General features: G+C 34.4%; 1 protein-coding gene across 3 annotated transcripts; it reads left to right on the top strand.

Moving 5' to 3' along the window:
- Positions 1–909: 909 nt before the first annotated feature.
- On the top strand, positions 910–6,008 carry LOC131058120 (MLO-like protein 9). Of its 3 annotated transcripts, XM_057992119.2 has the most exons (15): positions 910–1,558; positions 2,073–2,130; positions 2,524–2,711; positions 2,847–2,963; positions 3,117–3,177; positions 3,370–3,458; positions 3,545–3,619; positions 3,740–3,828; positions 3,958–4,007; positions 4,135–4,175; positions 4,276–4,449; positions 4,537–4,572; positions 4,704–4,771; positions 5,007–5,067; positions 5,344–6,008. In XM_057992119.2, the coding sequence occupies exons 1-15, from the start codon at positions 1,439–1,441 to the stop codon at positions 5,698–5,700; spliced, it is 1,584 nt and encodes a 527-aa protein (XP_057848102.1). In that variant the 5' UTR covers positions 910–1,438; the 3' UTR covers positions 5,701–6,008. The 3 variants fall into 3 exon arrangements, with proteins under 3 accessions (XP_057848102.1, XP_057848104.1, XP_057848103.1); XM_057992121.2 differs by lacking the exon at positions 4,704–4,771; XM_057992120.2 differs by lacking the exon at positions 4,704–4,771 and having other exon boundaries at positions 5,020–5,067.
- The last annotated feature ends 6,594 nt before the right edge of the window (positions 6,009–12,602 follow it).

Below are 12,602 nucleotides of genomic sequence, written 5' to 3' on the forward strand. Positions count from 1 at the left end.
ATGTTTCATATGAATCATTACTCATGAAATATGGGTCAATAATTGACTAAAAAACAATGCATAATCTTAATAAACACGTTGTAACACATATTTAGTGACAAAATAAAAAATATATTTTATATTAGTTTTAAATTTATAATTTAAAAATACCAATGGTCACGAGTCTCTTTTAATTGCCTCTTCAATAAATATTGTTTCGTTGAATCATCCTCATCTAGTTATCTTTCTTATCACATATTTTAAATGAAAATTTTAAACTAGATTTAAAACAAAAATACAACCTAAAATCAAGATTATAAGCTATACTCCACAAGGTCATAAGCTATGGCCCATAAGATTAAGGCTTCAATCTAAATAGATCATCCAAAAGTTGAACAAAAGCAACTTTCTTAATTTTTGTGATGAAAGATATTTTTTGAAAGGGTGCCTCTATCCATTCTATTTAAATATCATATATTTGGATAGTCGAATAATTAACATACCCCTCAATCCTTGGTTCTTAGCTAAACAGATTTCAACCTAAAACTCGCTAAAATGACTTTGTGAATGAAAAATCTTCAATTAAAAAGAGTTAATATAAATTTTAAGTCCGTCCCTATTAAAAAGTGGCAAATAATATCTCACTCCTATTTAAAAAAATAAAAATTATTTCATCTCTGTTTAAAAAAGGATAAATAATTATCTACTTCTGATTGTAAAATGCCGTGTCTAAATGGTTAGCATTTGGTTGTTTCCTTGATTTGGCCTGCCGTTGCCGTGACTGATTGAAATTAAATTGATGTTGAGAAGAACAATGTAGGAAAAGTCTTTCAGTTATTTCAAACCCAGATTGACCAAGTTATTAACGCGGAGTAAACTTACCTATATAAAGAACAGCTTCCTCACATTCATAATCAATTAAAGAGTTCCTCTGTCTGAATTCAGAACTTAAGAAGGAAGAGGACAATCATTTTGGGCATCGATTCATTGAGTTTTCCTGGGTATAGTTAGGGAACTAATTATGAGAGTTCAATGTATGCTTCAGGATAAGTTGACAAGATTTTTAGTGAGTTGGGTTTGCTCCACTTGAGGGCCTTCAAATAAATCAGTGGGACTTGTTCTTAGCATTGGAAATCTTGAGTTTGAGCCTTAGGACTCGTTCTTAGTATTGGATATATTGAATTTGATCCTCAGAATTAGGCTGAGTATTTTGTGAGTTGCAGTTCCTCTGCTCGAATTCTGAGTTTCAGAAGAACAGGGTATTCAATTTGCTGATCGATTCATTTGAGCTAGTTAATTATACTTTCTTAGAGAGGAAAAAGTTGGGGCCAGTTTGGAGTATTGAATATAAGAATTAAGGTTATTGTGAGGAAGTTTTGAACTAGCAATAATTTGAGAGTAGCTCTGAATAGTGTATAACATTGAAGAAGGAAGCAGCATTCCTGAAAAGAAGCCAAACATGGCAGGAGCTAAAGGACGATCTTTGGAGGAAACTCCTACATGGGCAGTTTCAGTTGTTTGTCTTGTATTCATTGTCATTTCCATAACACTTGAACAACTTATTCATGGTGTTGGCAAGGTGAGGCTCTGTTTCCCACCATCCACCTTTTCAATTCACTAAGTTGAAATCTGCACTAAATTAGACGTCTTTACTATTTGGAAGTATGGGAGTATAACTTTGAAGTATAGTTATCCAATCCTTTAGCCCCCCAATACCCATAATCCCCTGTTTTCAATTCAAATACCAGTACAAGGATTTTGGGTTACTTCAAGATGTCCCATGTTTTACCTCCCAGTGCTTCTAAGTTCTGGTCATACCCTCCCCAACAGGGGGTTCTGGATCCAGGCATGATAGTTTGGATGTTTTTATTGTTAGCATATTTTGAAAAATGTTAATTCTGCTTTGTAAATCAACATTATTACTATGAATGGAAGATTTTATTCTTAACCTATTTTATAAAAAGCTGATTCTGCATTTTGTACTAATGTTTGGATTCTATAACAAAACATTCTAATGTTCTTCCATTTATATAATTGAATTCAATGCCCATTCTGTACTAATACAATCTCCTTTCATCGTGCTCCATTTGCAGAGGCTTTTGGCGCGAAAAAAGAATTCCTTGTATGAAGCACTTGATAAGATCAAATCAGGCAAGCATTTTATTGGAATCTTACCTTTGAATTTGATGCAGACATCCCAAAGATACACTCATCTATTTTGTTAAGCTATGTTTTGGGTTTTGGATTATTTATCTACTTACATAAAGGATGATCTCCTAGGAAGACTTTTATCCCAAAACATGATTCGATCAAATGGATTAATTTATGATGATATATATTGACAGTTATTTGGTGTGGATGATGGTTGTGCTGGTGTTTGTTTTGACAGCTATTGATAAAGATATTCATATAGAGACGCGTCTTGAGCAAATATCAGAAGACTTTTTTCTTGAATTTCAGACACTTCGTATATAGTATTTCTCAACAGAACCTCCCATGAATAATAAATATATATCTGAAAAATAGCCCCCTTTTTGGTTGCAGAATTGATGCTTATGGGGTTCATCTCCCTCCTATTGACGATTGGAGAGAAGCCTATTTCCATGATCTGTATATCGAAAGAAATAGCTGACTCTATGCTTCCCTGTGACAAGAAGAAAGTTTCAAAGTTGAAATGTGATATCGTCTCGATTAATCCCTCTGGGTGTATGGATGATCACTGTAAAAAACATGTAACCATGAAATCCCAATTCTTAGTGCTTTTGGGGAATGTTTGAAATTGTTTAGCCCATTTTGAGTTTATCTTATGACACAAATATCAAATTCTTATCTTAGATTTTGATTGATGGTTATTTCTCTTTTTGTAGGACAAATATCCTCTCGTCTCCAAGGATGGCATGCACCAACTCCACATCTTCATCTTTATATTGACAGTTTTACATGTCTTATTCAGCGTCCTAACCATGGCCTTAGCAAGAGCAAAAGTAAGCGCAATGGAGGGCACAATTTTTTTTTTACACTGTCAATTTAATGATGTTTAATGGAATAATTTATTGAAATCGGCTTAAGATTCAACTGCACAAGATGTCTAAATGCATTCAACACATTTTTACTAAACAAGAATTTCCAATGATCAGATGAGGCGTTGGAAATCATGGGAGAAGGAAACCCAAACAATGGAATATCAATTTTCAAATGGTGAGTACTTTTGGGTTTCCTTGCAATTGAGTTAGTCTGGGACCTTGCTCAACCCTGGAAGTGGGTTTGTTCTTAGTATCTGTAGCAAACATACCTGTTTGAGAAGTAATTTATCTTTCAGAATTTTTCATTTTATATACCATTAAACTTGAATTGAACATAATCTATATGTTTGCCTATTGGTTCAAACAGATGCTGCAAGATTCAGATTTACCCATGAAACTTCATTCGTAAGGCGCCACACAACTTTCTGGAGCCCAACTCCGGTTCTTAAATGGATTGTAAGTGGTTCCCACCTTCAAAAATTTCAGGGGATGCATTTTGTCGTCTCTTCTGCGGTTTAGAATTAATTTTCCTTGAATTGCAGGTATGCTTCTTTCGACAATTCTTTTGGTCGGTATCTAAAGTTGATTACCTTGCTTTACGCCATGGCTTCATTGTGGTAAGGCTCACTTACCTGGAATCATCTTTTACAGTTTCTTTAGTTTAAGTCCCTGCTCAATTCAGGCCAACGATTACTCTGTACTAAGTCCCTCAAATTTTCATTCATTCAATTGTACAGGCCCACTTGGCTCCAAATAGCAAGTTTGATTTTCAGAAATATATAAAGAGGTCTCTGGACGATGACTTCAAGGTGATAGTTGGAATCAGGTTAGTAAACAGACTTTTGAAAGCGTTCCTCTTTGGATGTCTACAAGTTTATAATGGGTTTTCCTGTTCTGCCCCGTTCTTCCCTTTTCATTTAAATTAATACACACCCTTTCTTTGAGTTGTATGCAGCCCTCCATTGTGGGCATTTGCTGTGGTCTTTTTGCTTCTTAATGTGTCTGGTAAGCCTTCATCAGAAAAAAGAACCTCCACAAAATCCTCATTCTTTGTGCTCTTATAAGGATTCTTACCGCTTTACAAGAATCTAACAAACCCATTGTTGATTGTATGCACTGTCTTTTGGAACAGGGTGGTATGCTTACTTTTGGCTCTCTTTCGTGCCCTTATGCGTAAGTTATGAAAGTTGTGTCTTTTAATGGAAACAACGGCTAATAATTTTTCTCGTTGTATATTTGGTGCTCATTTCCAATCTGTTACCGAAATGTGCAGATAATTCTGTTAGTTGGAATGAAACTACAAGTTATAATAACAGAGATGGCCATAGAAATCCACGAGAGGCATGCTGTAGTCAAAGGAGAGCCACTAGTGCAGCCGAGTGATGAACGGTTCTGGTTCAATCGCCCAAAGTTGGTTCTCTCTCTGATACATTTTACTCTCTTCCAGGTACCAAAATTCTCAATGTAAATGCGAGTTCCCCGTTATTCAGCGGAAGATATACTAACAGAACATTTTTTACCTTATTTTGTGCAGAATGCTTTCCAGATTGCTTTCTTTTTATGGATATGGGTAAGCACAATGTTACTTGGTCAACAATAAATAGTTGTCTACATACTCTAAATAAAATTTAATGCAGTTGAGTAGTTTACATCCTCCAGTATAAATGCAGCCTATTTAGACTTATCTTTTGGCAACTGCAGTATAAGTTTGGCCTGAAGTCCTGTTTCCATTCAAATTTCCCATTTATCATAATCAGAGTTGCAATGGGGTGAGTGTATAAATGATATATAGAAATCATTGTGTTCATCATTTTCAGTCACCATTAGAACTAATGACAAAAATTACTCTTCCCTAAAGTAAAGATAATAGATTCAGGACGGATAAGAAATCCTTTGAATTGGGTTTTTGGCTTCTATTGCCCTTGCTATTTGTCAGACAAAAAAAGTAAGCCTCTGTTTTAGAGATAAATGTAGACTTAATGGAATTCTTGTGCATGTGTTTAGGATCGCCGTGCAGTTTTTGTGCAGCTATATTACACTTCCTCTATACGCACTTGTGACACAGGTATTTCTTTCTATGCACCCAGAAGAAAGAATTAAACTTGGGTGTTTTCTGAATGTACATTCAATTTAAAATCATCATGTCGAATCCCATAAACAAAAACCAAGGTTGTTATACTGCTACAAGTCTCTTGCAATTCGTTAACATGTAAAGATGTGGATTTTATTGTGCTTAATATTCTACCCACTAATAAAGTTTGAGAAACAATTGAAGTAGAATAGATAAGTTACTGGAATATACAGAATTGTTCCCTAAAGACCAGTGCAATGGTTTATGCAGATGGGATCTCACATGAAGAAGGCTATATTCGAAGAGCAGACAGCAAATGCACTAAAGAAATGGCATCAAAGTGCCAAGAAAAATAGGAAGAAAAACAAAAGGCCTGAATTCTCTGGATTTCGAAGTGGTGAAACAACTCCCGACCAGGGGTCATCACCGATCCACTTGCTCCACAAGTGTAAAACAATGGGAGATATTGAATGTCCAGAAATCTCTGGAAGAAATTATTGTTCAGACCATGAAGCATTAAATTATGAGATGGAACAGATTTCTCCTTCTCCTCCTCATCCTCTTTCCTCCCAGCATACTCGGACAGTTTCGACTTTTAAGACAGAGAAGAACACAGAGGCAACATGACAACAGTCCACTGCAAAAGAGACCGAGGTCAAAACCACTAATTTCTCTTTTCCAATGTAAACTGCTGAAATGCTATGAGACTATAGAAGCCTTCATCAAAGATCTATCATATCCCTACATATCCTATATCATCTCATGTCTTGATGTAATTTGGATGAAGGCAGAACCTTAGCATTAAGATTATGATCGTTCTTTTATTTTAATGTTTGTATAGGTTTAATGATAAATAGTATTAATCTAATACTTTAATTGTCTATTGGTGTAATTAGAGGGGAGAGCTATGAATTTAATAGTTTCATTTTTATTTATGACTTGGTTGTATATATATGCATAGATGTTATATTTGTCGTATTATGTAAATATTAACATTTGTGATGATGTTCAAGTATTGAGTACATTTTGTAGGTGCTTGGGGTGTAACAAAAGACATGATATAGATTATTTTGAGAATGGACCTAAACCTTGTAACCTAATCTAACGATTAAAAGTTGAGTTACCATAATTATGCCATCCAATTGAGAATTTTCTCATTACTAAATTAATAATGTCCTAACTAATGGCTAATCACCTTGTTTTAGTCAAATAGTTAATTTAACATCTCCCCATCCCCAAAAGTGCTCACACTATAAATGATTTTATATATAGAATAAAAAAATAAATGAAATAAAGAAGTGAAAATAAAGTAAAAACCAAAATAATACAAAAATAAAAACTTGAGATATGAAAAATAAAACATAAAGAATGTAAATAAAAAAAATAGTACCTAAGTCATGACATTTCCATCAACCTAGCAAGAAGGAACAAGGGATGCATTAGTGTAGGATATTTTCTCCTTTCCACAATAGAAGATTACCCTCATTAAAGGGGATAGAATTGTCACATCCCTTGTTAGAGACACCCTTGCTGAACAATGCAGTTGTGCAAATAATAAAAAATAAAATATTATAAAGATGTGAAGGGGAGAGACATGACACATGGCGTCAACATGGGCACCATGTGAAGGTATGGGGCCCCATTTATTGGGTGAGACTAGAGATAGAAGTAAGAATGGCCATCCTTATTCATTAAATGCTTTAGAAACTTCCAAGCCATGATAGGGAGTAGTTAAAAAATAAGAATGTATATTCCTCATTTTTGGGACCACATACTTCTGGCCTATACACCTTAATGAAAGCTTTAAAATCAAGTCATGGACAACGTTCAAGGTATACGAGGGTAGATGGATGAATTGTTTTTGGAGACAAGGGACATAAGAGAGATAAAGGGGAGCTCAATTAGAGGAATTTCATGAGGCAAGGGAGGAGATTGAAGGAAAAAAAGACTTGTGTGATAAATCTAGTTTGAAAGGAAAACAAAGGGAGAATGATGTAAGGAGAAAGGATGAAGGAATGTGAATCTACCCTAAGAACTCACAAACATTCTATGAATCTATCCTATCTAAAAGGGAAGAGAAAAATTGTTAGAGGGTAGTACGCACCAAGAGGGGAGACTTTACTCAAGTATGTGGAGTAGGCTGCCTCTTTGGGCTTATATGTCATCCCAACAGATATATTATTTTCATTCACATTGTTCCTTCCTTGTGTAACTTATAGTTTGTGCTTGATCTTGAAGTACACTAGTGTTGATTTTTAATATAGTAGTGATGAGAGGAAGTACCGAAGCTATTGTTATACTTCATATAAACTTGCATTTGCTCGAATGTCAGAGACTCGTAGGTGTTCATAGACATGATCGACTTACAAGCATATTTTGTAAGTCCATGTGTATTTATAGATATAAACACTGTTGTGTTTTATGTTCTCACAAAGGAGTCATATTTAGTGTTTCACACTATTGTCATGAAAGTAAACACATTATATATACTATATAAATTATTTTTATTGGGATTCCATATCTTACGATTGTAGTTTGAAATCATGGGCATAGTTTTATTAATAAGGCATGGAAACCTATAGAATGATAACCCTTGGTAATTTGGAAAACATATTCCTATCATGATGGGTAGACATGATATTTGGTGATACATGCATTAACTCACTCCAAATACTTCATAATAACATGGTTATGAGAGAATCATGTGAGGTTGATTAAATCCATGTGTATTAGATAGAAAATTCAAGAATTCTCTAATATACTTACTATGGAAGGGGTAAATAAACACTATCGAACCTATTAATTGGCAAAACAAGTGTGCTTTGTGATTGTCCCTCACTTAAGCAATTATGAGATATGAGCACTTGCATGTGAACTTTTAAGTATAAATTGATATTACTTGATTCTATTTAGGATGAAAGGAAACCAATAAATATGACTTTATTCTCATGTATGTTCTCCTTAAGATTTAAATACCTATAGAGTGTAAAGAAAGTAATGATGAATTTGCATCTAAAAATCATACTCATGCATGACATTACATTAATGAATTCTTTGTTGATAACCATATTTCGTAATATGGGGTACTAAGTACATTGGGTCATAATCAACTCAAAATATTATAGCCATTAGTGGCTTAAGATGTTTGTGTAAAATAATTATGTTATTACTCCATGGCTAAGAAGTGTCTTGGACTTTAACTTGAATCCTGAAATTAGATTTTCATGTGGTGAAGAGATCCTAGTGGGCCTGGCCTTAACTGAAATGTTATTTAGGATTATAACACCCTTAAATTATAAATAATATCAATCCCAAAAGCTAATTTTCATCTTTCCTATGATCGATATCAATGTGTCATTTAATTTAGTAAAATTATGATATGTGGAAAATTGAATATAGTGCTGGCTATTAATAACTCTACAACTATTGTTTATTAAACTTTATCTAGTAGAACCTAATCATGAGATATGGTGATTATTGATTTGCACTATTAGTAATTAAAATCATAAGTATAGAGTATTATTATTATCATGGGTATATCTTAATATGAAGACTTAATAAATATAGCGTCTTCATCTATCTTGAGCATGACATTGGCAATAATCACTCTTAAAAGGAATTTTATCATTCTTGAGGTGTGCATCTACATATAGCTGGATAAAAAACTACAATATACATGATATACTTATCTTGGAGACAATAGTTTCCAATACTATGACAATGGTACATGATATGAAGTTTTGTTTAATAACTCAAAGTATAAGATTAGTGGTTGAGTTCTAAACCTAAGCTCTCTCTCTCTCTCTCTCTCTCTCTCTCTCTCTCTCTCTCTCTCTCTCTCTCTCTCTCTCTCTCTCTCTCTCTCTCTCTCTCTCTATATATATATATATATATATATATATATGGTGGATATCCCACCATGTTGGTATCTACAATCATTAGCATTTAATTATAAATTTCAAGTATAAATTATCTAGTCTAAGAACCAAGCTGTTATAGGAACAATGGGTTATACAATCCAGAAACGAAGCTAGAAAGTTAAGAATATTATTATCACTAATTTTAGGGAGTGAATATCTTACATGAAAATACATGAAGCATAGTGCTCTAAATACCTTGAGTGTGACATAAAGACTAATCATGCTTGATGCAAGTTTGAAAACATTGGACATGTCTTTAAGATGCAAGAATAAATTTGTGGCTTTAATAGGACAGTGTCATATATTTTTATGATTCTTGATATCATTGAACCATACTAAAGTGGAATTCCACTTGAATCCTTATCGAGGCTTTTGCAACATTATTGTATCTTATCGATATTATGACTACGCTATGAATATTGATCTCTAAAGTACAATAAACTTGACAGAGGACTATCATGGGAACCATGGAAGGGTAATATAGTTGTGCTAGAAGATTGTATGTTTGTGTAGGAATCATGGCTTAGGCAAAGATACACCTATGTTGTAAGTCCTATGAGATTTAAAATACTTGAGAAATTGGAAATATTAGATATAGTGTTGTATTGAAACTATAAGATATACACATTGATCCCTTCAGTAGAGGAACCTCCATACTAAACCTATTAGGTGAACTATGATTGGTAGTTTTCTCCTTGCAGGTTCTGAGACCGAAGGTAATTTTTGGTTGTGTAATAAGGTTAGCCCCTAGGTTGACAAGACAAACCTTGAGACATTCAAATTGGTATAAATAATAATGGAGGACTCTAGATCAAAACCTTGATATTTTTCAAGGGAAAGTGGTAAAGTACCCATTACTACATTATGGACTTATTTTTTATTTTCTATTTATTGTTAAGTGTTAAAATAGAACGGAAATATTGATTAAACTTTGATTATGGGGAACTTAAGCATAGACGTTCTTTGAGAGAAACCTTGTAAGGAGAACTACATGTGAATTTGACCCATTTGGAAGTGGGAAGGTAGGCGGTCCTTGGGTGAAGGATGCCCCTATGACCTCAAGTCCATAGGGGTAGGGTCTAGGGGGGGTAACTCCAAGGTTTGGAGTTATTCCTAACTTGTCAACCTTTCCTCTATAGTAGGCTACAAATGAGGGCAAATAGGCATTATAGGATTATGAAAGAGTTAAGAAATCATTATAACTCATATTTAATAATATCATGTTTTTTAATGATGAGTTGTTAAAGTGAAAGGGTAGACCACCTTAAAGTCGATTTGTTTATCTAATGAGTAGAGGTCATCTTGTGTTGGGTCCAAGTGAAATTTAAGCCTAGACCAATAATACTTTATGTATATACTCCTAGACCTATATTGATTATGATCTACTTGTTCTAATTTAGAGAGCTCTCTTCTAGTTATAGTGTTAAGACAAGTACAAGCCCTGACTTTTACGACAACGAATAGAGTTTGAACCCTACAAGGGCATATGTACAAGATTGTATTCGTCTAGCACATAGACTAGTTCTCTCTATCCAAGGTGATCATCGAAGAATAAATCATATGGCCCGCATAAGATAAGCTTATCTGCTCGAGATTGACAGTAGTCAACGAGTGTACTATGTCGGTGGACTGTCAGTCATACCCCCTAGTTAGCGGATTCTTACCACCAATTTCATGTAGGCGAGGGATACCCCACATTGATCTAGGGTATTGGGAAGATTTTGCTAGGAGAATGTAGGCTTGGGAGGCATTTGCATGTTGGCGATTGATGTCTTTGTTGCTTATTCATTTGATGGATTGTAGGGAAGCGAATTTCTAATGAAGAATAGGTAGGTAATAATTGGATCAATCTCATTGTATAATTTTGAGCATATCTTGATGTGGAAATGGTATACTTGTCTTTGTTAGGACAAGGATAGACACTTGGTGTAGTATGGGATACATCAAACCATGTTCCCACTTGCTTGTTGGTGCAAAAGACTAGACAAAATAATGTGTCCCACAGTGTGGTGCACAGTGCACCGACAATTCTTTTATCTAGTATGCACTATGGGAAAGTGGTAGCTAGTTGTTATGGATACATTAGTTCCTCACTATGTAAATTCTAGTCACTAGGTATGTGATGCCTACTAGAGCTAGTCACTTTATATGAGTGGTGTATGTTGAAGCTAGACCCTATGAAAATGTGACATATGCTAGAGGTAGTCACTGTTCATATGTGACATAAGCTAGAGATAGTCACCATGTGTTAATGGGAAGTGTGCTCAATTCACTTTTTATGGAATTGAGAATTTTGGAAGGCTATGACCTTGATGTTATTGTGTATGTGCACTATTTGAGTGCAATTAGATATTGCTTTATTATTATTGAGCATAATTTTAATAAATAGTTCTGGTTTAAAGAGAGATCAATGATGTCATACGAGAGGAGAGAATTTGAACTCCCTCTAAACTTCAAGGGAGAAATACAAAGCATTTGACTTCCCTCAAAGGGATACGTAGGCAAGGCCATTAGGAATGAACCCTCGAGGCTTAAGTCTAGGACTAATGGAGATCCTGACCTCAAGAGCTTACCACCTTTGAGCGCAAGAATAAGTAGTGGTGTACAGAATTGTCCGGTCACTAAGGCAATTGAAGAAATTAAGAAGTTGACATTTATAAGATATATTGAGATGTTTGTTTAATTAAGTAGGTACTTGTGAATCTAAAAAAAATAAAAATTGTAGTGTCCAAGGGGTGGATATTACAAGAATGCATGAAGAAAAGAAATACCATATGACCATTTTTACTGTTGGCAAGAGACACTGTACCGATGAAGATTTATGTTTGGATATTGTTCTGAGGTTGTCATTGATGGCAACTCAGATCAGATATCATATCCGGTATATGTAGAATTGATCTACTTAAAGTTTGAGAAGCCTGATATTCATTTATACCTAAGTCTGGAAGGTGGAATATAAAGCATAGATACATTATGCAGATCTTCATTTTGGTTGCATAGTTTTGATCACGGTGAAAGAGTTAGTTGGTTAGATGTTCGAGGAAGCTTGAATTGCAATTTTATCCTTCAGTATTGATTCTCATACAAGTTAGAAGGTCTGGTAACCGATAATTCAAGAAGAACGAAGTTATTTTGGCGTAACGTGTTGTGCAGAATCTTTGAGCTGATTTCGATGATTGGATTTGAGTTTGAGGTGATTGAGCCGACATCTGTGAAGTTTGTTGTCAATTTGTTTGGGTTTGCATATGAACTGGTAATCAGATTGAGCCGACTTATGGTTACACATTTCATGTTGTGTGTTATACGATTTTCGGAAGTCGACATGGGGTAAGTGCACCAAGATGGTAAACAAAAAGGGGGGTATAAGTGGCCACTTTTTTTTTTTTTCTTTTTTCTGAAAATAGGTAAACCTGAACTTCAAAGAACTATTTGAATGTCATGCACTCAAAACTAGGAGTTGAGAAAAGAATAAGAATTGTATTACTCTAAATCTAGTTTCTAAAATACTAAATATTTTTAAAATTGGATAAGATTAAGAGGGTCAAACCTTTCACACACGAAAAAATGTTCCTAATTTTTTCAAAAAAATATAACATAGTTATTTTCGTG

The sequence above is a fragment of the Cryptomeria japonica genome, chromosome 8, assembly GCF_030272615.1.
Source record: "Cryptomeria japonica chromosome 8, Sugi_1.0, whole genome shotgun sequence".
Classification (NCBI taxonomy): domain Eukaryota; kingdom Viridiplantae; phylum Streptophyta; class Pinopsida; order Cupressales; family Cupressaceae; genus Cryptomeria; species Cryptomeria japonica.